This window comes from Vitis vinifera, chromosome 18 (assembly GCF_030704535.1).
Source record: "Vitis vinifera cultivar Pinot Noir 40024 chromosome 18, ASM3070453v1".
In the NCBI taxonomy this organism is placed as follows: Eukaryota; Viridiplantae; Streptophyta; class Magnoliopsida; order Vitales; family Vitaceae; genus Vitis; species Vitis vinifera.
Genome location: NC_081822.1, coordinates 2683970 through 2710363, shown reverse-complemented (window position 1 = coordinate 2710363; position 26394 = coordinate 2683970). Strand labels below are relative to the sequence as shown.

General features: G+C 36.0%; 2 protein-coding genes across 4 annotated transcripts; one reads left to right on the top strand and one right to left on the bottom strand.

Annotated features, from left to right (window-relative positions):
• The first annotated feature begins 3027 nt into the window (after positions 1-3027).
• Positions 3028-10306, top strand: LOC100266082 (replication factor C subunit 3). The gene is made up of 9 exons (XM_002285832.5): positions 3028-3289; positions 3539-3755; positions 4790-4869; positions 4938-5097; positions 5862-5943; positions 7008-7137; positions 7239-7302; positions 7383-7451; positions 9928-10306. The coding sequence occupies exons 1-9, from the start codon at positions 3109-3111 to the stop codon at positions 10025-10027; spliced, it is 1083 nt and encodes a 360-aa protein (XP_002285868.1). The 5' UTR covers positions 3028-3108; the 3' UTR covers positions 10028-10306.
• A 1174-nt stretch (positions 10307-11480) lies between these two features.
• On the bottom strand, positions 11481-24616 carry LOC100260874 (protein CELLULOSE SYNTHASE INTERACTIVE 3). 3 transcript variants are annotated; one of them, XM_002285833.5, is made up of 8 exons: positions 24409-24616; positions 23965-24154; positions 23323-23423; positions 19899-22968; positions 16265-18812; positions 13459-13913; positions 12722-12838; positions 11481-12454 (listed from the first exon to the last, which is right to left on the bottom strand). In XM_002285833.5, the coding sequence occupies exons 3-8, from the start codon at positions 23388-23390 to the stop codon at positions 12293-12295; spliced, it is 6420 nt and encodes a 2139-aa protein (XP_002285869.2). In that variant the 5' UTR covers positions 23391-23423; positions 23965-24154; positions 24409-24616; the 3' UTR covers positions 11481-12292. The 3 variants fall into 3 exon arrangements, with proteins under 3 accessions (XP_002285869.2, XP_010664193.1, XP_010664192.1); XM_010665891.3 differs by having other exon boundaries at positions 24270-24600; XM_010665890.3 differs by having other exon boundaries at positions 24455-24600.
• Between the last annotated feature and the right edge of the window lie 1778 nt (positions 24617-26394).

Here is a 26394-nt window from a genome sequence, read left to right as displayed (position 1 = left end):
ATATATGAATGTTTGCAAAATTTGATCATTACTTTTTTAACTTTTTGTTTTTTAAATTTTGTAATACAAGCTTAATTAACGTGATTAGAATTTCAATATTAACCCATCAATCATCTATACGGAAATGATAATTTTTATATAAAATGATATTAATTCCAAATTATAATTATTAAAAATATGAGACGGAGTGTGTACGACTTTTTTCTATTCTTTTTACAAGTCTTATTAAAAATTGTTGCAGCCTTAAAATAAAAATAACCAAATGTCTATTGCTTATAAATATTTGGTTGTGTAATATATATACCAATTGCAACTACACAACACACTAAAACGGGTCTCCGAAAACCTATAATTTATGTAGGTTTTTATTATGCATCTATCATAAGTTATCTTGAACTGTGATATTTTTACAATCCATTTTATTAGTTGTCATCGTAATAAAAACATTTTATCGTTATAAGGGAAAGAAAAGCTAATTATAGAAGAATAATGAAAAATTACTTGGAATGCATATACTTTACATCTTCTCAATTCGTGTATAAATCAATATGAACCAGAAGTTTAAAAGATTATTCATTTGCAATATTTTGTAAACCAGTTACTAAATGCATTCATTAATACAAAACAAATAATAAAGTCATATATCTCGACTAAAAATACTTCAACATAGATTGATGTCTTGGTAAGACGGTTAAAATAAATAAAAAATATACCTAAAACACAGTAGACCTATCGACTCAAATGATGTAATTTCTCAAAATATGAAAACACAAATAAAACTTTGCACTATAATGTAATAAAATTAACTCATTAGTGCGAATCAATAAACCATACTATGGCCCTTGGAGGGCCACAAATAAAACACATAACCCCCACAAATAAAACACATAACCCCCAAAAAGAAACATATTGAACAAGTAACCTTCAAGGGAGTACAAATTGAATAAAAAAACATAGCTATAAAAGAATGCCAACACATAAATAATTGCCCAATAAGGAAATAAGTTATGCAAACGTAATTTGAACCTTTTTGACAATATTTCTTTCTAGGTGTTTTTAGTGGGAGTGTTTGAAAATATTTTTAAGAAAATCATTTATCAAGTGTTTTTTCAAAAAACACTATTAAGTGATTTTTATTTATTTTTTAAGTATTTCATAAAATTTGTAAAGCAACCAATTTCTTTTCAAAAACATTTTTTATTTTATAAATGCTTTTTAAAATTACTATCAAACGGGCTCTTAAACTCATTTAATAAAATGGGAAAAAAAATTATCATAATCAAAGCACATGAAGATGTAAAGTTTAAATAAGTATCTATACAAAGGTATGATGAGAATAACGAGACAATAAGATATAAAGGGTATCTAGTAGCACAAGGTTCATCGCAATGACTTTGCCTCAACAACCAGAAAACAAACATTTCATTGTTGACACGATCACATTTCAGTCTTTAATTAGTTTGGTAGTATAAAAAATACTGAAATGTGTCCCATATATGTTATTACAAATTTACAACATGGTCATATGATTAATAAATAACAATCTATACATGAAAATTCCGAAATTGTTTAAATTATTTGAAGCAAATAATACAAAACCTTATAACATGTATTTAATTAAGTTACAATGATACTTGTATAAATTGAAATAATTTGAACGCACGTGATATAAGAACCCTAGTGAATACCAACTAAAATAAAGGTATGTGAATAGTTTTATATGTTCATGCATTTTCATTAAAAATAAAAAACTGGATTTACTGATGCTGGTGACCTAAATTTTGTTGGGACTCCTACATAACTCACAATAAAAAAAATAAAAAATAAAAAGGAATTTGAGATAAAAATATTGGAAAAACATATTTTTGTTTTAACATATAAGATAAACATTTTCCAAATCAAGTTTTAGTATATCAATCAACACACATTAAAAAAATTTTGAGGTGTTTTCATATGGATAAAACACGTTATTTAAGTTTTTCAATGGTTATTCGGTCACTTGAATTTAAAAAAATCTCATTTTGTCTATGTAAAAATGATGATAAATTGCATGACCTTTAAATATTATATATCAGTGTTATTAGTGCATTTATGTATATTGTCAATTGTACGTCATGACCATATATTATTATTATTATTATTTTGTCAATTTATTAGCAGGTTACAGCTCTACTCCAACTCGAAGACATTGAAACAATATCAACTATATATTGCTCTGTTTTTATAAAACCACTAATACGAGTTTGTTTTATTAAAGGGAATCAAAGTTATAATTGTTTCAATATGCACACACATGATACTTTTCATACCCATACGAGTTAGGTTACAAATAAGGTATGCGTTAAACCGTGACGATAGTATTATTTAATGAAGATATGTCAAACAAATAATGGTGATTACTTTGTCAAATCATTTAAAAATATTTGCAATTCATGAAGCATGTCGTAAATTTATATCGATTATATTTATGACCCAGCATATTCAGGGATCATGTAGATTTTATTTTATAAAAAACAACTTGATAATTTGATATAAAGATAATACTATATAAGTAGATAAACGAACATTATTAAAAGAGATAAAATCAAACATATTTAACTAAAATTTATTTACACACATGAACTTCATAATAATAGCTAAATTAGTATTCAACAAGTAACTTAAAGTGATAGTCGAGTAGATTCGTTCACAAAATTATTGTCAACGTCAATGTTGAAAAGGATAATACATTAGGTTGAAATGTGTAAACTCAATGGTATTGATATGAGGGAAGTGCGTTTATAAAATCTGCCGTATTTTTTAAAATCTATTTTACAAATAATTATAAATTTATCGTATTTTATGTCAAATTGGATTTAAATAAAACTTGTTTTTTCATAAAAGAAGTTGAACCTCTCTTTGAACAAAAAACAGAGTTTAATAATATATTTTTGAAACCAATACAAAAATCAGAAAAATCGTCGTCGACTGCGTATCTCCGTTTCCAAACAGTAAAATTGAAAACCCGAACCGTAAAAACGACGAACCGGACTCATAAATACCAACTCCCAAGAGCCTTAAAATGTATTTGGCGCCTTCACAGAACCTCGGGAGAGAGACCCTAAGAGAATGGCGGAGGCAGTCACAGTAATGGACATCGACGAGGAAGACAACCATTTGCTGAAAGCAAACAAGGGCAAGTCTGTCGTTGTCGGAGGTCCGCCGGATCGCAAAGCAACTCCGTGGGTAGAGAAGTACCGGCCACAGTCCCTTGCCGACGTTGCCGCTCATCGCGACATTGTCGATACCAGTATGTACCCTAATCCTTTATTTCTAGGGTTTCATTTTCATTTTTCTATACTGTTCAGTTTGGTTGCCGAGAAACGACAAGAAAAATAACCGAAAATCTGTAATCTTACAATCGAGGTTTCAATCCAAGCCTGTTACTGGATTACGGTTTTTTTTTTTAGTCCTTATAAAAATTCGGATATTTCTCGGCATCCAGACAAATGATTCCTTGCTTATTTTGATTTTTTTTTTATATTGACTTGTTAAATAGTCGATAGGCTCACGAGTGAGAATAGATTGCCCCATCTACTACTGTATGGACCTCCCGGTACGGGTAAAACCTCAACTATTCTCGCAGTCGCTCGCAAGCTGTACGGAGAACAGTTCCATAATATGATTCTCGAGTTGAATGCTTCCGATGATCGTGGGATAGATGTGGTGCGGCAGCAGATCCAAGATTTTGCTAGCACTCAGAGCTTCTCCTTTGGGTACGCTTTTTTCTATACCGTTATTTGCTTCAGTGTTGTTACATGCTTCCAACATGATGACTTATATTCCCCATATTTATTACGACATGTTTGGATGCCCATAGGAATTCAAGGGTTCCATGCATAGAATTTTGAGATACAAACCAATCACATAGGATGCGGTCATTAGAGAAAAATATGAGCACATACTTGTGTGATTTACTTGCACGTGCCTGACTTGTTTACATGCGATTGAAACTGGTTATTATGATTACCTTGGTTAAATTGCCCATGATTTGATTCAGATATTGCATCGAGTAGAGTGGTTTTTAATATGTTAACTTTGTACTGAGAAGGGTAAGTTTCTGTCTAGCTTGCCAAGTTGTTAGGGAAGTAGGAGATTGGGAGTTGCTAGAGAAGTGGGACCTTGTTATTGTTAATCTATGGCTTTCCCTAAAAGCTTAAGGTTATGTTTGATTTTTGGAAAGTACCAAGGAAAGAAAAAAAATGCTAAGGGAAATTGTTTTTTCATGTTTGATTTCACTATGAAACATACGAGAGAAAATCCAATATAATAGAAATTAGTAGAAATTTATGCATTTTAAAATTATTTAATCTTTATGTGATAGAGAAAAACAAGGTAAATGAGTTTGAAGAAGTATATAAATTACATTTTCTTATTTACCTTCACTTTTTCTCTCTATTTTATTTCCCTTACATTTTCTCTCAAATTTTATGAGAACCAAACATAGCTTAAGGTATTGGAAAATGAGCCAATAATGTATATTAGGTTAGTCATTGCTTAATATCATGCTCCACTTGCGAGGTCCCTTGGACACAAGGAACTAATAACATCTGTGCTGAAAAGAAATGCTTTCACAGAGGTTTGATTCTAAACCTCTAGAAACCATTGCTTTATTACCATGTACCCTAAAGCCTGAATTAGGGAATGGGTTGAAATGTAAGTCAAACTTGTTAAGACTTTAAAGCGAATAGTTATCATATTTGACTGCTGTTGGATGTATCACTTTGCATAAGGAATTTGTTATTTACAGTGCAAAGTCGTCCGTGAAGTTGGTTCTATTGGATGAGGCAGATGCGATGACAAAGGATGCACAGTTTGCCTTGCGCCGGGGTAAGAACTTGCCCGTTTTGTTCATCTGTTTTTACAGACACATGTTTACATGCTTGTTTCCATTGCAGTGATTGAGAAGTACACAAAGAACACTAGGTTTGCACTAATTTGTAATCACGTCAACAAGATTATTCCAGCGCTACAGTCAAGGTGTACTCGATTTCGGTTTGCCCCTCTTGATGCAGTTCATGTTACTGAGCGACTTAAACATGTTATAAATGCTGAAAAGTAAGTTCCATTTTTTTTCCCTTTCTTTTAAATAAAGAATTGCATATACAGGGAATAATTGATATTTTCCTAGTCAGAAAATTTGATGAATTGAGACAAAAGTATTTAGGGTTCATTTAAATTATTGAATAGATATCAGAGGACCAATTTTTATCAAATAGTACTTTATTCACCGCACTTAGAGCAAGTGGTAGGGATTGCTTAAATTTTGGAATACATACCTGACTGTACATTGTTAGGTTGTTGAGTTGTTCAGTGTAAATGCTTGCATGAATGAGTGTGAGCAAGTTCTATACCTACTCCATTGTCATTTATTCTTAAGTTAGTGGAGAGAACTGGGAGTCTACCTGTCATCCCAATGCCTTTAGCAACAATAAATGATATAAATGGAGCCTGTTTAAGCTGGTGGCCTATGATCCTAGTACTAATTTCATCCTATCCTTTATTCTAACAGTGAGGCAAATTGGGACTAGTCTCTCACAGTTTGTAATATTTTATGGCTAGTGCACATAACTGGCTGTCTGTTTGTAAACTGGGGAAAAAAATGAAAGCTTAATTGGAAACAGGCAAAATTATGTTTGCCTTTTTAGGACTTTACTTTGAATAGGTTTGCAGACATCATTGTTGAGGGGATTTTTTAGGAAACATCAAACAAAAATGAATTTCTAGTAATCATGGTATGGTTGTAGCTTCTGTGATTTGGCCTATAGATTGGATTTTCATGGTACATAGCCCTCACAACATTTTTTTTTTCTTGAAACCAGACTTGATGTATCTGAGAGTGGCTTAGCAGCACTTGTACGGCTGAGCAGTGGTGACATGAGAAAGGCTTTGAACATTTTGCAGGTTTGAAGTCTCTTACATGTATGTTGCTTATTGATGTGTGTTTATCTTTTAGTTTCTAAGAAATGTGGATTAAATAAATTGTTTATGAATGTGGTAAAAATAAGAAGGGAATGCTAAGTTCAGGGTGATTATAAAACTTCCATTCTTAAATTTCTGGCCCAAAATCTGATGGAATCACTTGAATCTGGAAATGATCTTGTGTCATTGACATTGTTGGACAATCTGTAAGCGATTAATTCTGTGAATGAATTTTCTGTTGGGTGGGGGAGGAGATGGAGTCTTGGGAATGTTTGTGGTTGTGACTGTCAGTTGTCCAAAATAGAAAAAAAAGGGAAATATGTCATTTGCCCATATTGTGATGAGATGTGCTGAAATCTTGTAGGAACACTGTAAATAATCAAATTTGCTCATCGTTTTGAGTTTAGATTGGTGGTTAACTGTTGTCATTCTGTCAAAACAGTGAAAGAAAGCAATGAATTTCCTCTTCATATTGTTGTGATTATGTGCTTATTGTTGCTTGTATCCAATTCTGGAACTATTGATATGTGGTGAGCATTTCAAGAGTTTCTAGTTGGTTTAGCATTTGTTGTAATTAACATACCACGGTGTCACAAGAGTGCTTGCATGAATGTAGTCTTTTATCCATGAAGAATGCTTGTGCTTGAATGTGCTGTGATTAGAGCCACAACAATGGTTTTTGCTAATCTAAAACAAGTCTAAGGCCTGATACCTATTCTCATTAGGACACTCATAATGAGATTCATTCCCTTGTTTAATCCTTGTTGATTTTCACGGTCCTGTGTTAAGGTTTTGGCTTAATAATGTTTTAGCCAGAGGGCAAGAGAATTAAGAGAAAGCAAACCTAGAATGTGGTCACCCAAGTCCCAACCTTTAGCTTGTATAATTCTGTGCAAAGACCTCTTGAGTATATATATTTTTGTTTTTCTGCCTCAAAAATTTTGATATTCTCTTTCCATGTTCAAGTCTATTTGCCCTGGAACAACCTGTGCACTGGATGAATGATTTCAAGATTACTTAGCTAATCCCCTTCTTTATATTTGCAGTCAACACATATGGCTTCTCAGCAGATAACGGAGGAAGCTGTCTATCTGTGCACTGGAAATCCATTGCCTAAAGACATTGAGCAAATTTCTTACTGGCTGCTGAATGAATCATTTGCAGCTAGTTTTGATCGTATCCTTCAACTAGTGTTGTTTGTATATGCAATTGAAACAACTTATGCTATGCAACCCTACAAGAAAGTGTGATGGTTTTGTATACTTATCTACCTTTAGGAATATCTGAAGTCAAGATGAGGAAAGGATTAGCCTTAGTAGATGTTGTAAGGGAGGTGACAATGTAAGTGCTATGCATTTCTAGCTGTTTACTTCTTGTCATTTTGTTTGCTTGATCTAATTTTTTATCCTTTCTGTTACCAGGTTTGTTTTCAAGATCAAAATGCCATCAGATGTTCGAGTTCAATTAATCAATGATTTAGCTGACATTGAGTATGCGTCTTGCCTCTGTTTCATCTGTTGAACCTTTATTCTTATTTCTAGAATATGACAGCATATCTCAAACTTAATCCTTATTTCAGTTCATGATGTTATGATGCGGGGCCACATACACTCTCGAAAGCTTAAGCTAATGGGGGGTAGAGGTTGCCCCACATATAAGTCCCAACCAACATTGGTAATCATCTGATGTGGGACATTGGACTTCCATCCATCCTATAATAGACACCCTCACTCAATTGCTAACACTCATGTTAGTGAGCACGGGTGAGCTACGCCAAACCTCGCTTTGATACCAAATAATGTAGGACCACATACACTCCCAAAAGTTTAAGTTAATGGGGTTAGAGGTAGCTCACATATAAGGCCCAACCAACATTGGTAATCAGCCAATGTGGAACATTGGACTTCCATCTGTCTTACGTCATGTTATGTGACAACAGATACAAATTTCAATGTTACACTAAATTAATGTAGAGATACATGTACTAACATTGCATCATAAATACTTGTAACTTGAGATAGCATGCATGTATCTCATCAATTGCACCAGAAATTAAAAGGCTTGCAAATGTTTACAATGATATGACAGGAAAACAATCAATAACTTACAATATTTGCACATATTTGATTTTAGTTACAAAATCATTTCAACGAAGTAAATGCATCAAGTCAAGGTGTATGTCTCAAAGATTGTTTATCCTTAGACTAGCTATTCCCATGCCACCAAGGAGATATGCTTGGTTTATATTCACTAGAACACTCTCTGCACCTCTTACTCCTCTTTATAGGAGATAGAGGTCTTGTCTTCAAGTCCCTCTTAATGCTATGGTCCCCATCTGCTGCCGATGATTTGTCTCTACTTAGTATTTGTGATTATGGGCCCAAGTCTAAGTCCTAGCAGCTTAAGCTAGGAAAGTTGGTAGGGCATTAGAGCTAAGGATCTGGAGTTCAAGTCTCTCCTATGGCTACTATCCCCATCTATTTATCTATTGGTGCTGTTGGTTTGTCTATGTTTGGATATGGGTTTGCATGTGTGAGAGGGTGTTAAGCTTGGCATACATTGTGTGCCCTTTATGTCTTTTTTCTGCTCTCCTTTTGCTCATGCTTTTAGCTATACAAGATATGGTCAGTGGCTCAATCCCTTGGGGGCATGTTCTACATGCAGTCACTGCTCCTTGTTAAATCTAGATACAAAAGGATCATTAAAAGCAACAAAGAGAGAGCAACTCCTTGCACATATTGAAGAATAGCCAAAGTCAAGCAAATTGCCTTAAGTAGCACATCTTATCAGAAAAGGAAAACCAAGGAGTTTGCCCTTACTCTTAGTAACATGAGATCCAGGGGGCCACAAGAAATAATAGAAATATCTTTTGAATTTTAGGATTGATACTTTTTCTCCTTAAAAGATTTCCTATTCCTTCCCTTGAGGATTTTCTTAAAATGACATATACTGCCAGATGTGACTTGTTTGCAATTTGTTGCAGCAGCTGTGACAGTGCTTGCTATCAGCTACTGTAGAATCCTGCTAACTTATATGATATCGTCCTGTGATGCCATCTGAAAAATAGTTTAGCAATAAAATTTTTATGATGATAAAAACTGTCACCAAATAATGAGATAAACATATTGGAAACCTCAAGTTGAGGTTTTGACTTGGTTAAGTTACTAATCGAACTAGGCTCTGGTTAGGGGTTGGTCCTTCTACACCTTGAAGAAGGTGGCACCCTAATCCCAGTCAAGCCAATCTTGAGAATTCTTCCCATTAAACCCCTAACCCAGATTGAGGTTTTATATTGGTCAACCTCAGCCACTTCAGAGCTATCTTGGTGCTATGGGGCAGTTCTCATGTTGAAATTGTTCTCAACATCGTGAAATTTATCTGTTTAATCAACATGGCTGCATGAAGAATGAAATCCAGGAAGTAGGCTCCAGAAACAAATTAATAATAAATTGTAGTAGTACTAAATTGGTTTAGTAACTAGAAATGATATAGTGGGCTTATGTTTCATTTGTTGTTTTTCATTCTTCTTAACATATTACAGGGGGTGCATAAAACTTTGATCAGCCAACATGCTTGGCATGTCAAAGTTTTTAGCAGTAGCCTATATGTTCTAGATCATTATAGCCATACAATGTAGCAACAATTTTTTTTTCTTCCCAAAATAACATTCATTTATTTTTATACAACTTTGTTTGATCCTGCTCCTAAGAGTGGGTTATTAGTTATTACATGATGAGTCTCTGAAGGCTTATACTGTGAGAGTGAATATCTGGATACTTGGCATGATTTCTTTACCATGGGCCAAGGTAGAAGTCTTTTACTTCTTAATAGTTTGTGGTGCTAAAAGAAAGGGAAGAAGGGTGAAGGAAGGCAGTTTAGTTGTTGGTCTAGAATTTTGTTGGACTTTCTGATTGAATGGTTGCTTACCAGGCAGATTGCAATGAACTGAATTCTTTTGGTTTGCAGGTACAGGTTGAGTTTTGGTTGCAATGATAAGTTGCAGCTTGGATCACTTATTGCTTCATTTACACGTGCTCGAGCAGCGTTGGTTGCTGCTGCAAAGTAGTTATGTTCTTGTTTGTGGACATGTTAAGCTCTCATATCCTCTCACTATTTATGCATGTGGGTTGTTTTGTTAAACAACACCACAAAAGTAAATAGTCTTAATGTTTTTGTCGGCTTGGAGTTAAAAAACTACTAGATCTTGGTTCCATAGTTTGTAATGAGAAATTAGGAATGTAGAGTTGTAAGCTTGCTTCTAGAGAGAATAGACAGTAAAGTTGTTAACTAACCATTCTATTGGTAGGGTTTCAACCTTTTACACTAAAATGTGTGTTCAACTCAATTGCTTGATGGTGTTCCTCCTCCCTGCTCCGTCTTATGCATTCCCTTTTTGCTTAAATTTGTCTATTCCATTTAGTTCCAGCGCGTGGTTTGCCTTATTACAAGCATGTAAAGTTCAAGTGCATCGTTTTAGCATGAGACGGTAGCCTTTAAAATGTCTTGCAAGTATATAGGTAATAGCTCTTCCTTGGATCTGATTCCCTTTGTTACCTGTATTAGTGCATGCTTACAATCCACGTTTTTCGTATTATATGTTTTATTTGGACTTTCTTTTCCCTCTCATAATTGCAGGTTATATCATATGGTTCATCAGTCTTGATTCCCTTGTCAGTCACAAAGAGAAGTTGAGAGCATATCTACGAGGCTTTGTTTGAAAAGTGCTTTAAAAAATAATTTTTGAAAATAGTTTTTAAAAATTATTTTTTAATATTTTATATAAAAAAAATTATTTAGGGATTCCAAGTGTTTTTAAAATTAAATTTGTATATGGTGTTTTATTTTTAATTATTATTTTTATATATATAATTATTTTTTATGTCTTTAAAATATAAAAAAAATAACTAAAAAATGTTTTCAAAAAATGATCTATATTATATTTTTTAGGACAAAAAAATTGTTTTTTATTTTGTAATCATCAAAAGTTTTTTTTTTTTCTCTAAAAAATAAAAAATTGTTTTTAAAAAGGTAACCACTCAGGGCTGAAGGTTCCTTTTCCTGGCCATGATAAAATAGCGCACCATGCCTACATTCTAGGGAACTCATGCGGCTCATGCCTCAACTTGGAGGAATGGGTTTCCGCACCATGGGAATCAAATTCTGTTTCCAGAATCACTTTGAGTCGGATAAAAACGTTCTTATTATAATATTTAAATGTGATATTAATGCTTATTTATTAAAATAAATAGTTACTATGTTATATCTTTTATTAAAATATTAAATATATTATATAAAAGGTTTATATATTTAAAATTGTATAATAATATTGATTTATTAATAGTAATTATTTTAAGAAATATAAACACATTTATTTTCTTTGAAAGTTCAAATTCAATCGTTTTATGGATGGCTTGGTAAACATTTTAATCAAATTCCTGACTTTAATTCTGAATCCATCCGTCCAATTCTGATTTCCTTTCCTAGCAAACGTGGCACGAATATTCAGCTTACAAAAAAAATGGAAAAAGGAAAAAATGCACATAAATTTATACTTGTACAACAGTGTTGAAATGCTGTGCAAATCAGAATGAAAAAGATTGGTTTCCCACAGGCAGAAGCTAGGCAAATTTTCAGGCTTTGTTAATCATAAATTTATAGGCAGGGAAGCTCACCAGAATTTGAGGTTTTGTCCGAGAGGGCTAGAGGCACTGTAGAAGCTTCGTTCCAACCGGATTCAAATGGTATGGCATTAAGCGCTAGTTGCTTTGCTTGTACTCCAGTTCAACCAGATGTTCCAAAAATGCAAGAAAAGACACCATAACAAGTGGCACCTCCTCCGACTTATATACAAATCAAATCCCAAATACTGGCTTCTTGTGTATGTATAAATACGTTTCCAGGTAAACACAATAAATAAGGCCACTTCCAGCATTGACTTTCTGTGCAAAAAGCAGAGTTCTATCAATCATATTTTTCCAATGCCATTCCTTTCTCTAAAATATGTCTAAGATTTGCTAGTGCCTACGGACTGACTGACCTGTACAACAAACTACTAAACAAGACTTGAAACCCCCTAACACCGTGGGACACTTTTCTTACTCCTCTAGCCTCAGAAAATACCAACATTTTACATTTTATCCCTGAGGCAAAAGCATTAATCTCAGAACTACAAAACTGGACCATCAACAGACATAAATACTTACAAAACCAACCCACCGCCAGCATCTCATTGTGGGGCAGAAACATGGCCAATTCACCTTTGCTGCTTGGCTTGCGACCCCCCTGACTTCATTGCACTTTCTTTTATAGATATATATTCTTGCATGACCCTTCACATGCTCTCATTTGATATCCTGTTGGACCAGATAATCTCGATTTCTAGTGTTCGGGAAGACCCATCTTTGTTGCTGTCATGGTTCAGGCTGAACAATCCGCTGTATACACCTTCCGTGACAACTTTGTCGATTTGGATGGTCACTCTCCCAAGATTTGTCTGAGAAAGCCAGCCATATAAAAAACATTATCAGGATGTCATAAAACAGCGAATTGAACCATATCATCATTATCACAATCCCCACTTCATGTTAGGTTTTCAAGGGCATTGTTATTATTCGCAAGAAAAACAAGGGTTTTCAATAATTCATCTGTTTGAGTTGAACAGGAAATGAAGTCCGCGTTAACTAGCAACATGGTGATTGGAATAACTGAACATGTTTGTGAGGGGCATTAAACTAAAAGCAGCAGATTAAAATGTACTTACCTTTCCAAAAGTACTTTTGCTTTTACATAGAATGTGGAGCTTTTGTCCCTTCGGTGGTACATCAAATGCCCATGTAAATCCTTCTTTCCATTCTGGGGATGTACTGTGGCTCACTACCTAGGAAAAGTGAAAGAACATTTTAATATGAAAAGTAGCTCTAACTAATAGTGACAGCTTAATGACAATTTACCATCTGATATGGTGTACAAGTCAAACTTAGAGCACTTTAAAGAGCACAAAACAAAGATTAAAACTGCACATATCAAACTTCAGATTAATTTATGGTATAAAATTAAAGTTATGCATGATATTCATCATCTGAACCTCCTGAAAAAATACTTCATAGAAATTATTCCACTTCCAATGTTTATAAACTGATATAATCAATATAATTATATTAATATTTCCAATTGCTGTGTACTTCCTAATGTTTCAAAAAGCAAAAACTAAAGTATACGATGCAGAGCCCTGCAACAATGCCTTGAGCAACTAAGTGAAGGATCCAGAGACTGTCACATCGTTTATGAAATTAATCTACTTGAAATTCGGTTGCAGCTCACTTCCTTGAACCACTAAGCAAAACAATGACTAACAGACAAAATAAACTAATCTCCACCCTCCCCTCCCCCCTTCCCAACATACCCACCCATGAAAAAAACATTGATTTTTTTACCAAACTAAATAAACAAGGTAGTGAGCTGATTGCTTTTGCATATAAACCTTTCATTCATGGTTACCTTGGTTTGCCGTGGAGGACCATTGCCTATTGTCAATCGGCAGAAAGCATTTGTTCCCCCCATGGCCTGCTTTAGGTTGTTCCCACGCTTAATGGTAACAGTCAAACACCCTGGTAAACAATGCAAGAGGCTATCTGCTTTATCGTGGAAGCTTGGTGGACAGGTTTTCATAAGCATTTGCAGAATGGGAATGGCTTCAGCTGCAATCATGGCTTGAGATTTGGCAATATCTATTGGCATGGTTGACCATGAATGTTTTAACAAGCATAAGGTGTCCAAGACAGATTCCTGAGCAGCATCACTTCCAGACTTGAGCGCTCCTACCAAATGGGGAATGCACAGGGTAGCTGCTTCAGAAATATGGAGCTTATGAAAATTGGCAAATATCACATTTATGGTTCTCAGGACCTCTTCATTGATGGTTGCTGTGGACCACAACTCCTTCTCTAATGCAGCTGCATGACAACAAAATGGCAGGGACTCAATATCCAAATGGAGAGAGCAAAACAAATAAAATAAAAGAAAAAGAGAGTGAGTTTTCAACACAATGAAGGGATAAACTGGATAAGAAAACAAATTATACTAAGGTAACAAAAAACATTAGCTAAAAGCAACTTGCTTGATATTATGCCAATCCACAATCTTGAGACAAATTACTGGCCATCATGTTCTAAAAAATGGTCAGTATGAATATATAGCAGACTAAGATCATTCACATATGGCTAGTAACAGTGGAAAACCTCCAAGATTTGACCAATTGCATACAATCAATTTCCTGACAGCAGAAAGCACCAAAGTCAAGACAGAAAGGTTTAACCTCTACTAGGGCATCCTTTATTGCTTAGAAGCAAAAAAGCCACTTCAGAGCAGCATTCTAATCAGGCATATACCCATCTGGTTTTGACTGATCAGTAATCCCCATGAATCTTTATTCCTATTAATGATTTTTCAAAACATGCCCCTTACTATCGATTCAGAGTTAGAATTTCTTAAAGAAAGTCAGTGCATCCTTGTTCTTAAAAATTCATAGCCATAAAAGAAAATGGATCAAATGCTTCCTTATCATATATCATCCTGTTAGGACAAGACTAATGCAAGGTTTGACCTGCCTTGCATTGTTTCCTCTAATAGTGAAATAAAAGGCCCTCAGTCTCAAGTTATTCATCTCCTTCAAAATATTACAAAACAAAGACTATGGCAAAATGGTATAGTATCCACCATCCTGTCCTCACAAGAATGGGCCTAGCGATCCAATTGCCCCTATGTTGTCAAGAATTTGTATAGGTCATTGGAAATACATTGCCAATAAATGAATTGATTGACCTAGATTGAATTGTATACATCTTATTTCCATATCAATATAAAACATATTCACATTGTTACATGCTTTCATTGATCCTTTACCACTATGTGAAAGGGCGAAAGAAGATGACGGAAGATTTCAGAATGGGAATTTGTTGGATCCTAGCTAAGAAACTGGAGAATGCAGCACAAAAAGTTTAATGGCCGGGATTGTCTCCAATACATTATATATGCCTATTTTTGACATCAATTCTACTTCTTAATATAGTACCACCTAGCAGACCCCAAATAATTCTACATAGATCCAATTTTAAATTTCATGCATCAAAATCAAGGTATTTAATATTATTAGCAATGGTAAGCACATATCAATTTTTGAAATGGTTTCTCTCTGAATTTTTAAAACTTCATTAATATTTCAATATAAAATCTCATTTCTTAATGAGCCACAAAAATACTGGTTTTTTCCCACGATAATCACACAGGTTTGCTTTCAAATTTAGACACATGTATCCCCCCTCCTCTCCTCTCTCTCACTTTCTTACACAAGCAAAAACCAAAACAGTTATTTATAAAAATTATACATCTCAACAAATTGTAGCCCCTCTCTCTCTCTCTCCATATGTGTGTGTGTGTATATGCGTCTAAACAGTTTATACCCTCTCTCTCCTCCTATACATATATAATCAATCTCTAATGCAGTATGACTTCAGAAAATACCCAAGTAAAAACCAACTCCTTCACCTGCAATGACTATATGCATATGAACAACTTGTAGAACAACACAGACATCATACAACCCCCTCCCCCCTCCCCTCTTCTCTCCCTCTTTCTCTCATGCACATGCTCGGACAATAACCAAAAGCTACATCCGAACTAACCATGCATCCAAATTCAATGCTCTCTCTCTCTCTTTAATACCCAGAAAAAAAACAAAAACCTTTGTCTGTAATAACAATGCACCCAAACAACAATTTGTCGTGTGCTCTGTATGGGTGTTCAATGTAATATGAATTGAGTCTCGCTTTCTTGGGCTCTTCTCGACTTGAACAATAATTAGGCATCTGCCCATCTTGTAGCTAACAACCCAAACATTATATTCTCTCTCTGTTACCCAGGAAAATACTAAAACCTTCAGCTGCAATAATTATGCATCTAAGCCATTTCTAGCTTTCTCTGTGTCTCTCTGTGTGTATGTGCATTCAAGGTAGTATGCCTTGAGCAAATGCCCAAGTAAAAACCAAAATCTTGATCTGTAATAAGGCATCCGAGCAATTTGTAGTGAACAGACCAAGATATTAAATATGTAAAAAACACTTCCTATGAAATATTTATGTGCAATGTGTCAGAGAAACTAATATTGATGTACAAGCTAACAGCTTATGAATGCTTATATCTTTTTGGATATTTAAGTTGAGGCATATAAATTTGAATGTTCAAATTTGTGATACAGAATACCAACAACATGGTAAAAGATGATTGAATTATTTCAGTTGTAACTTACCTGTCAATGATCTGATGAGCTCATTTGACACATATTCTTGAAGCGTGTGATTGGAAAATAAAAATTTGATCAGCAATGCTGCCTGCGCAGCAACATCTGAATTAGGAGAAAGTAGTAGTTCCTGAACTACCAATATGCCACCTGCTTCAGCAACAGCTCGCCTATTAGTTCTACTGCGCATCACAAAGTTCTGCAATGCACAAATTGCCACCATTTTCATTTCTTCTGTTGGTTGATCTTCAAGCAAGCTTATCAGTGCACGGCATGCTGATACAGAATCACTGGCTCTAGCAAGTCCTTCATGCTGGGAGAGGTCACCAAGAGCAAGAGCTGCAAGAAGCCTACCAGATTGTGATCTGGTTTGTGGATCTAACAGATACTGTGATAAAGGTGCTATTGCATACTTGGAGACTTTCATCTCTCGTACTCTCACATTGTTAAATAAAGCCTCAAGTAATCTTCCAGCAGGCTCTTCACACTGATGAGATCTCAGAAGGTCCAGCAAAGCATCAATGGCACCAGCTTCAGTCATCTGTTCAGCATTTGACGAATCACTCCTTTCATGAACAATCAGGGCATTAAGAGCCACCGTAATAGTGCTCTCCAGTGTTGAATGCAGCATTTTCACGAGAACAACAAGAGGAACTTTGAAATAGTACTCAGCATTGAAACGCAGAACATTAGAGAGAACCAGTGCAGCTGATTCCCACAAAGCATGAGGTGGTTGCGGGTCATCTTGAATGATAACTTTTGCAAGCTCAAAAATGCCCCCAGCATCTGCAACTGCCTTTGGCCAGCTTATAGAGATGTTCTCCAATGCCTTGATTGCTGTCTGCTGTAAGTTCAATATTCCAATTCCTGCAAGCTGAACAAGTGGTACAACTGCATTTTTTGTTGTAATATCCTGCTGAAAATGTTCCTGTGCAAGAAGATGAGATAGCAATTCTGTGCCTAGCTGCTGGATTGCTTGAGATGGGGACTCTAAAAATGAAATCAGTGGTTCAATGACTTGGCTAGGAGTAAGTTTTAGTGTTGCAAGGCTTTGTGGTTTCTCCAAAATATTTACAAGAGCTTGCAAAGCACTATGCTGTCCCCACATACTGAAATCTGGACGAAGCAAGACCATGAAAAGGGGTTCCACAATTCTTGCAGCAGCTGAGCCTTTAGAAATTGCACTGCTATTTGTTAAGATGCGGAACAGTTCCGCAATTGAGGAGCATAATGAACTGGGTGCAACAGGGAGTAGCTCAAGACAATTATCAATAATGCCAGCTTTGACCATATCTAACTTGAGGGGAGTTCGGTCCTTCCCCAACTTTGTGAGAGCACAAATGGAAGTCTCAATGAGCTGATGGTTTGATCCAGAAACCAAGCTAACAATGAGATCCACAATATCATAAGCTGCTGCAAGCTCCACTAGTTGTTCATCATCCAACAATCTCTCAAAAGCACAAACGCTGGATTCTACAGCTGTGCTGCTCTCAGATTGCATCAACAATATAAGGGGTTCTATGCATTCAGAGGCCATCGGCAATGCTCGAATTTTTGGAATATTAAACAAAACAAAGCAAAGTTGTGCAGCATTTCCCTTTAGTTCCAAGGATGAAGTAGAAGATGATAAAATTTTGTAAAGACTCTCAAGGGGGTTTCCCTCCACGTCTGTCATCAAAGATGCTTTTGATGAATTTCCCATAGTCAACTTGATCAAGGCAACAAGAGCAGCTTGTTGCTCACTCTCTGATGCAGCATTAAGCATGTCAACCAAGGGCTGAACCGCCTGCCTAGCTAACTCAGAATCTCTGATGTTCTCAGCATCGAAAAGCTCATGCAAAGCTCTAGCAGCACTGAATCTAGCATTTCTTGACCCCAAACGCAGCACAGCTATTAGTTGATTCAAGGAACTGATTGATGCTTCGTAACGAAGAAGATCAGGATTGCTAAATAGTATTCTCAACAGTTCAGACACTGAGGCCTCAGAAGAGTCTTGAGGGCTCAAAGACAAGTACTTGGTTAGAGCATCCAATGCTCCAGCTTCAGCCATTATCAGTTTGTTTGTATCACTTCCATCTGCAATACGAGTCAATAGTTGAACAGCAATTGGAGGGGCACCTGGCCTATCTGGAATTGGTCTCAAAAGATCCACTAATAGAGGTATAGATTTGCGAGCAGTGGAACCAACTCTTATGTCTTCAATTTCAAAAAGATTTTCCAGAACAACTTGATCAGGTTTCCTAACCAGACAAAACTCTTCAGATAAAGCAACAAGGTTTGGCATATCTAATTCTATGTAACCAATTAGGGTTATTAACCCAGCAACTGCACCTGAATTTGCAATTGTAAGATTTATTCCCCTACTTCCATTACAAACAAGACTAGCCATTGCCTGGGCAGCAAAGAATCTGTCAATCACTTCATCAGATTTCATTAAAAGTGCAAGTGACGGTATGATGCGCATGGTTGCAGGGGCCAGAACAACATTTGCATCTTGGAACAAAATAGCCAGGAGCAAAGCACTAATCCATATACCCTCAGTATCCTCAAACTCTGCCTGTCAATGGAAATCATCATTTGGTTTAGCTACTAAACCTACAATATCCACCTTTTAAACCCAAACATGCAAAATGCACAAGGTTGAAAGAGGAAAATTTCCATTAAACATCAGGAACTAATATCCTGAACTTGTGGTACAGAAACTAACATTCGCTCTTCTAAAATTATGTCACTTTTAATAGCATGTTTCAGAGTCCACTAAAAGATAATCACAATTGACCTGACTATCATGTTGAGATTTGATGTCCTTCCTATATCATGTTCTGTTCTTTCTTCTTGTTACATTCATTTACTTAATCAATCCAATAGCTACACCCTATGCTACAATCAATAAAATGAATCCAAAGTTTCAAAATAAAAACAAAAGACTTGTCACATAAGATTTATGTAATATATTTAAACAATTTCCAAAATATATAATTGGGTTCAGGCTAGGCTTGTGTTTCTCAAGCCCTAACCTGCGTCAAACCCAAATTTAATTTGGTTTGACATTGTTTTGCCCAAGCCAAACCCAAATTGCAAATTAAGTTGCCTATGCCCATAAAAAAGTCAGGTTGGTTTGAACCTGCCAAGTTGTAGCCCTAGAAATAATAATGAACCAATCAACCATATCCTTCATTGTGGCATAGTGGGAAGTTTATGGCTACTAGTTTTTATGCCCTTTGGAGTCACTTTGATGCTGTCAAGGTTGGTTAGAAAGTTTTTGTGAGGGTGGCTTGGAAGTTTTTGGGTAAAGAAAAGAAAGTATGAAGAATGATTTTGCTTTGTTTGCTTTCAGGAATTTCACAATAGCAGAATTGTAAGGCCTTCAAGAGGATGGAGCTCAAGCTTTGAAAGACACATTGTTCATTCCTTATTTATGTGTTCTAGAGGTTGCTTGGAACTTGATAGTTTCTCTTTCTTTTCCTTTATTGATTGTATAAGATCCAACTCTCTTTTTTGTTTTCTTTCTAGGTTTTTAGCAACACTTGTGTATTCCTGGCATACTAGGGATGCTCTTCCCTCTTCCCTCCTTTTTGATTGGCTCGTGTCGGTATATACTCACTCTTTGTCTACATATATATAAGGATAGAAAAGACCATACCTGTGGATTGGAAGCATAACTTGTAAGCTTCTCAGAGAGGGCCTCAAGTCCACCAGCTTCCATCACAGTGATTTTGCTCTTTGCATGAAACGAACAAATTATTGATATCAACCACAAGGCAACAGTGCCCCCCAAGACAGTGGCTGGGTCAGGAACCTCAAACTCAATCCCTTCCTGAAACGCAGTTCTTTCCATAAATCCTCTAGGAGTTCTCACTTCAATTTCTAGAGAGGAACAACTAGAATTCTGCTTCATCATATCAACCAAAGCATATATAAGAGGTCTTAAATATCCTGATACATCAAGTGCATCCATTGCAGCCTGTTTATGTTCCTTCGCAGCACAAATGAGTAAGGCAGTTCCTCCAACTCTTACTTCTAAACTGGATGAATTCATTATTCTATTAGCAAGTGAACCAATGGATCTTGATTGTGCAACCAAAAGATCACCAAGCACAACTGGTTGATCCCCACAAAGCCTAGATAGAATTTCTATTGCCTTATCTTGCACCAGAGGAGGTCCCTCAGCCAGGCAGCGCACAAGGGACTCCAAGCTTGAGGGGACTTCAGCAAGAGCAGACCACGGAGAATAAGTGAAGTTCACACTCTGCTTCATCCTAGCCAAGAGTGCAACCACTTCTAAAGCATCAGCAGCATCAGTCCCATCCAAATCCATTGAATTTAAGGAATCCACAAGTGCGAGAACAGCAAAACGGCACTGAGCATTTCCTGTGAGCACATCACCTACTGGAAAATGCTTCAGTAATTGATGAAGAGCACGTGACGCATTCTTCTTACCTTCTGAAGTGCCTTCTCCCAATACTCTTGTCAAAGCTGAAACAACATCTTCTTCAAGGGCTTCTGCAGCAATCTGGGGATCAGACAGAAGATTAGCCAATGCAGCAACTGCAGTCTCAGCAGCATCAATGGAAGAAGTTTTAGCCAACTTTATTAGAGGCTTGACATCTCCCTCTGCAATATAGGACATCTTGTTTGTAGCCTTAGCCTTGGTTGGACGTGAGAGAGCACCTAAGGCTCTAGCTGATTGAGTTGCAATAACTTGGGTTTTACTGGTCAAAAGCTTCATGCAAGGATGCACAATCTCATCAGTTGCAAGACTATCACAGATATCTTGTCTAGTGCTGAATAGATCGGCCAACACAGAAGCTGCATACTCTTGGGTTTCTTCATTTGAGGAGTTGAGAACCTGGACAAGAGATGTCAGCCCTTTATTGGCAGCAGAACCCTTATGCACTAGATCTTCATGTGATGCCATTGTCAGTACATGACCCAAAACTCTGATTATGTGGGCCTTAGAGCTTGGAGAATCTCCCAGGAGCAATGCTAATAATTGGTTAATGGTGGCAGAATCAGCTGTGCGAACAAGCTTTCCGAGAGCCATAGCTGAGGCTTCTTGTCCTTTCAATCCACCACTTTTTAGGAGCCATAAGAATGCTGGGACAGCTCCTGCACTCTCAACACAGGCACGGATGTCTTCACTGTGACAGCACAAATTCCACAAAACATGTGCTGCATCCTCCCTTGCCTTCTGAGATCCAATCTCTAGTAGCTGCACCAGAGGAGGAATCCCACCAGCAGCAGTGATAGCCCACTTGCTGTCATCAACCTGGTCAGTCAAGATTGCCAGCAACTGAACAGCATACTCTTGATGCTGTTCACTGGATAAGCCCAGTAATGATATGAGTAACTGAATTCCTTCCCTCATTCCAATTGCTTCCCAGAGCCCCACCCCATCACAGCATAAGCTCGTCAAAGCGAGTATGAGATACTCTTGTGCATCAGCAGCAGCCATTGTTATGAGTGCAATGAGCACTTTCTTTGCTTCAGCATGATTGATCCATCTTGAGAGATATTTGTTACTATACAGGCTGGCCAGAGCCTCTAGAACTCGCTCCTGAACCAGCTTATTGTCCCGGGGCTTTAGTAGCATTACTAGAATATCTTCAATCTGAGTCACATCAAAAGGTTCTTCTTCAACACCAGATTGCTGCTCAAATACCATTAGAGAATAGGCAAGAGCTCCAATTATATCAGCAACTGGTGCAGCTAATCGGGGGGATTGGGAAAGTTCTCCAAGATACATTATTAAAGCAGACATCCCACCGCAGATGTTCGCTAGAGCTCGTGTTGCATGCCCCTGTAGAGCTTGGCCACACTCCCCTTGCATGCACTCTTTAGATGGAGCAACTATAGCCCCAATGAGAACTGGCACACCATCTGCATCCACAACAGCTTTCTTAGCTCTGGTTGACTTTGAAGAAAGAGCCTCCAAAGCATCAGCAGCACTGGCACGGACAGAAATATCATTTTCCTGACCCAGGAGTCGAAGCAACGCCTTAACAGCTCCAGAATCTATTACTTTGGGGATGCTATCACTGAAAGCCAGCATCAGACGTGCCAAGAGAGAAGCAGCATTGGATTGTGCAGCAGCATTATCAGAATAAAGAAGCCCCACAATAATATCTACTCCTCCAGCCTCAAGTGTAGCTTTCCAATACCCATTCTTGTCACCACATAGATTCCTCAAAGCCCCAGTAACAAACCCCTCCACTACTTTGTCTTGCTTGTTCTTTGGATTGAGTTGGTCCCATAAGTTGGGTACCACACCTTCTGTAACAAATATTTTCATACCCACATGATCATCTGACAGTCCACCAGAGGAAACTTCATATAAAGCTTCTGCTGCAGCCTTCCTGGCTTCAGTGGATTCAGACTTTAAAAGTGCAAGTAATGGTGGAATGCAACCCCCTAGAAGCACCTTTAGTCGTAGATCTTCATCTTTACACAAAACACTAAGAGTGGCAGCCACATTAACTTTTGCCACAGGAGTGCCACTCCTGAGAACAGATATAAACAATGGCATTGCTTGAACATGGGTACCAATGAGTGTCCTTGCATCCTTTCTTGCTCTTGCAATACCTAGTAAACGGGCTGTAATAAGCTCTTTTTCATGTGGTGATGACATGTTGGCATGTAGCTGCTCAACAAAATGAGCAACTCTTGACATTGTACTCTCTGGATCATCCATTCCCGATATTCCATTGGATTCCCTGAAAGATCACCATTGATATTCATTGGTTTGGAATTAAGCATTTATTTCCAAAAAACAGGTATAAATCTAGATCAATTTGAACATTCTAAAGGAGTCTTGAATCAATTGTAAGTTTATACACTTGAAAGATCAATATAAATGGATCCACAAAACGAAGTTTGGAATTCACTTTCAACTTTGATTATTTATTTTTTTGTTTTTTTGTTTGTTTACTATCTTGTCAGGGTTGCAGCATAAATGCATGAAAATGTCTTTGGAAAAAAAGGCAAAAAAAAAAAAAAAAGGGAGATTTATTACCATCAGTAATCAGTTACCACATTTCAAGAAATCAATTGAAGAGAACAACACTTACCTAGGCCGAGAAGGTGATGAGGATATGGGCTCCTGTGGTTCAGGGGAGGGAGACTTTGACATTCGCATCAATACTCCACTTAAGCTTTATTTCTTGGAAGCCTATAAACCAAAGTAATTGATCAATTCTTGCATTTGCATCTATAAAAGATCTACACCAGAATCCAATCAGTTTTGATCTACACCAGAATCCAATCAGTTTTCTTGGAATCCTGACAAACCCCGTTTTCAAGTTTCACTTAAATAAGCTTGTCAAATTCTGAATGTCAAACCCTGATTCCTTGAATCCAAATTTCCCAAAATTAGTATTGGAAATCCAAAATAGACATTCAATTTGCACTTAGAAATCAAAAACGGTAATCAACAAATTTCCACTCTTCATTTTTAATATGCTTCTCCACCACAACTCCTAGAAATAAAATTACCCAAACCACAAGGAGACTCCAGAAGACTACCCAAACTGCAGATTTCTAATTTACAAGCCACTATATTTACAAACCCAATTCTAGACGATGCCCAAATTGCAAGCCAATCAATTTAAACAAAGCATATAAAATAAGCAACAATTCTACCATTAAAATACAAAATATTCACAATGAACCCGTGATTAAAAAAATGATCAAATTAAATGAAAAACTCATACCTCAGCCAGCAATGCAAATGCCCGAGAACTCCCTCCTCAGAATTAACCCAAAATCCACTTCCGCGGCCTGAGAAACATCACACCCTCAGTTCCACCGCATCCAATCCAATTATCCAAAGAATTTTATGAAACCAATCGGCGATACACCACAAGCTGACACACTAACGTTCCCAACTATTAAAGCCACACCCTGTACATACAACGAATAGATCAAAATTGTACGAACCAGATCTCCATATACACATAAAAATAAAGAAACAAAATAAAATTCCATAAAATTTAACCGTTAAGATGAGAGTAATTACCAAATAAATCAAATATAACAAAAATGAACAGAGTATGAAGATCAGATCAGAACGGCATTACAGAAACTAGGGCTAGAGAAACGTCATTTTCTTAACTGCCTCTGAAATTATACCCAACAAAAAACACACCCACACATACCCAAAAGTAATCAAAAGAGAACTCCGGCAAATGAAAAATGCGACACCTGAAAACAGAGTGCCGTACACGAACTCCAGATCGGAGGTCTGTCAATGGAGGAGAGAGAAAGTAGAGAGAGAGTCCGCGTCTTTTCGTTTCCTTTCTACGTGTGAGAGTTTTCTCTCTCCTTCTCCCCTCTCTCTTCTGTCTTTTCTATTTTTTGATTTGATTTTCGTTTTATTTTTTATTTATTTAGTATATTAATAATTAATAATATTAAAAAAAAAAAAACTGTCAATCGTGGGTGTCGAAGAGCAGTGGCGCGTAATTCGGAGTGAGTGCGGAGGACAACTTCTCCGATTGGCCGATGCGTTTTTTAACTACTTTTCTTGGTACTCGGGCATATCTTTCTATTCTCCCTCCCTTTTTCCCTTCTTCCACTCCCCTCCCCGATAACCAAACTTACCAAACAACTCATTTCTGTCGTTTTTAGGAGTGGAAGCTGGAAATCTGATCTCTGAAATCGGCTTTAAATGTAATGCGTAAAAATCATAACTGCTCTCGCCCTTCTAGATATGGAATTCCCCATCCACTTCACTCTCTCACCTTCCCGCCTCCTGTAAAACTTGCCCAAGCCAATCGAGCCAATCCAAGATCATGGGAAAAATATTAAAAAAAATAAAATAAAATAAAATAACTGAAAACAGTTTTTTTTTATAAAAACAGAAAATTAAATTAAATTTTTTATTAACCAAAGGATAAATTTTTATTTTTAAGGAAAATGTGGATATTTTATTATGTTTGTTGACTACATTTTTGGGATCTTGAGATTTTTTTGTGATATAATTGGATGTAAAGGTTTGACACGGTAAATGTGATAATATTATAATTATGTGTTTTCACGTGGTATAATGGTAAAGATATGGAGTGGTAAGAAGAAAAAACAGTGGAAAATAAAAAAAATATATTCTTTTAACATTATTATCTTTAAAATAATAATAATTATTATATTTTTCTTATTTGTATAATTAAAATAAAATATTTAAGAATTGATCGTAAGATAAAACCTAAACCAACCAAAAAAAGATTGAGATAATAAGCCTTTTACATATTTTTATAGTAAAATTAATTAAATACTTAAAAAGGCTACTTTTTAAAGAAAAGTCGTCAGACAAATAAACTTTACATAGAAAAGTTATTAGAATAGGGTTTATTTCATATTTCGTATTTTTTTTAACTATTATTATTATTATGGCTCCTAACTCATAAAAGAAAGAAGAGCTCATCTTGTTTCTTTGTTGGATACCTTCCCTTTTGATTACTTTCCCTCTATGTATGACCCTCAAACCATTGGATTTCTAAAAAAGGATTACTAATCTTTAATTTGTTTTAGGAATCCTTAATCAATGATTGCCAATTATTGATTTTTAAAATTTTTTCATCCTTAGTTTTGCATGAGCAAATGAAAAATAGAACCATATGATTTAATTCATTTTCAATTAGGGGTGACAATAAGACGAGTTTTTTCGGATATCCGTCCCATCCTTAATAGGACAAGTTTCATGCACTCACTAATTCAATGTAATACATAAAATAGTCAAAGTAATATCTATGTTATTAAAATATAGTACCTAAATAATTAAATGTACTACTCTTAACAAAAAAAAAAAAAATACATGAAAATTTTCATTTTTTTTAGATAATTGCTTGAATTTTTATTTTATGATTTTTTTTTTATATAAGTGTATAGAAAATATTTTCCCGTGAAAGTAGTTTTCTTTTCCTAATTTAATCATTTGTAATATAATGAAAATTTGACGAATTAAACACTAAAAATAAATAAATAAAAAATATTGGGGAGAAAAAAATAAAAAAAATCCCCACCATGTCACAGAGCCAGTGGATGCAATTAAGATAATTGTCTTTCTCACCATAAACACAAAAGAGACACACTCATATGCAGCTCCTGACAAGCTTATTATTTATTTTGTTTTATTATTCTTGAGA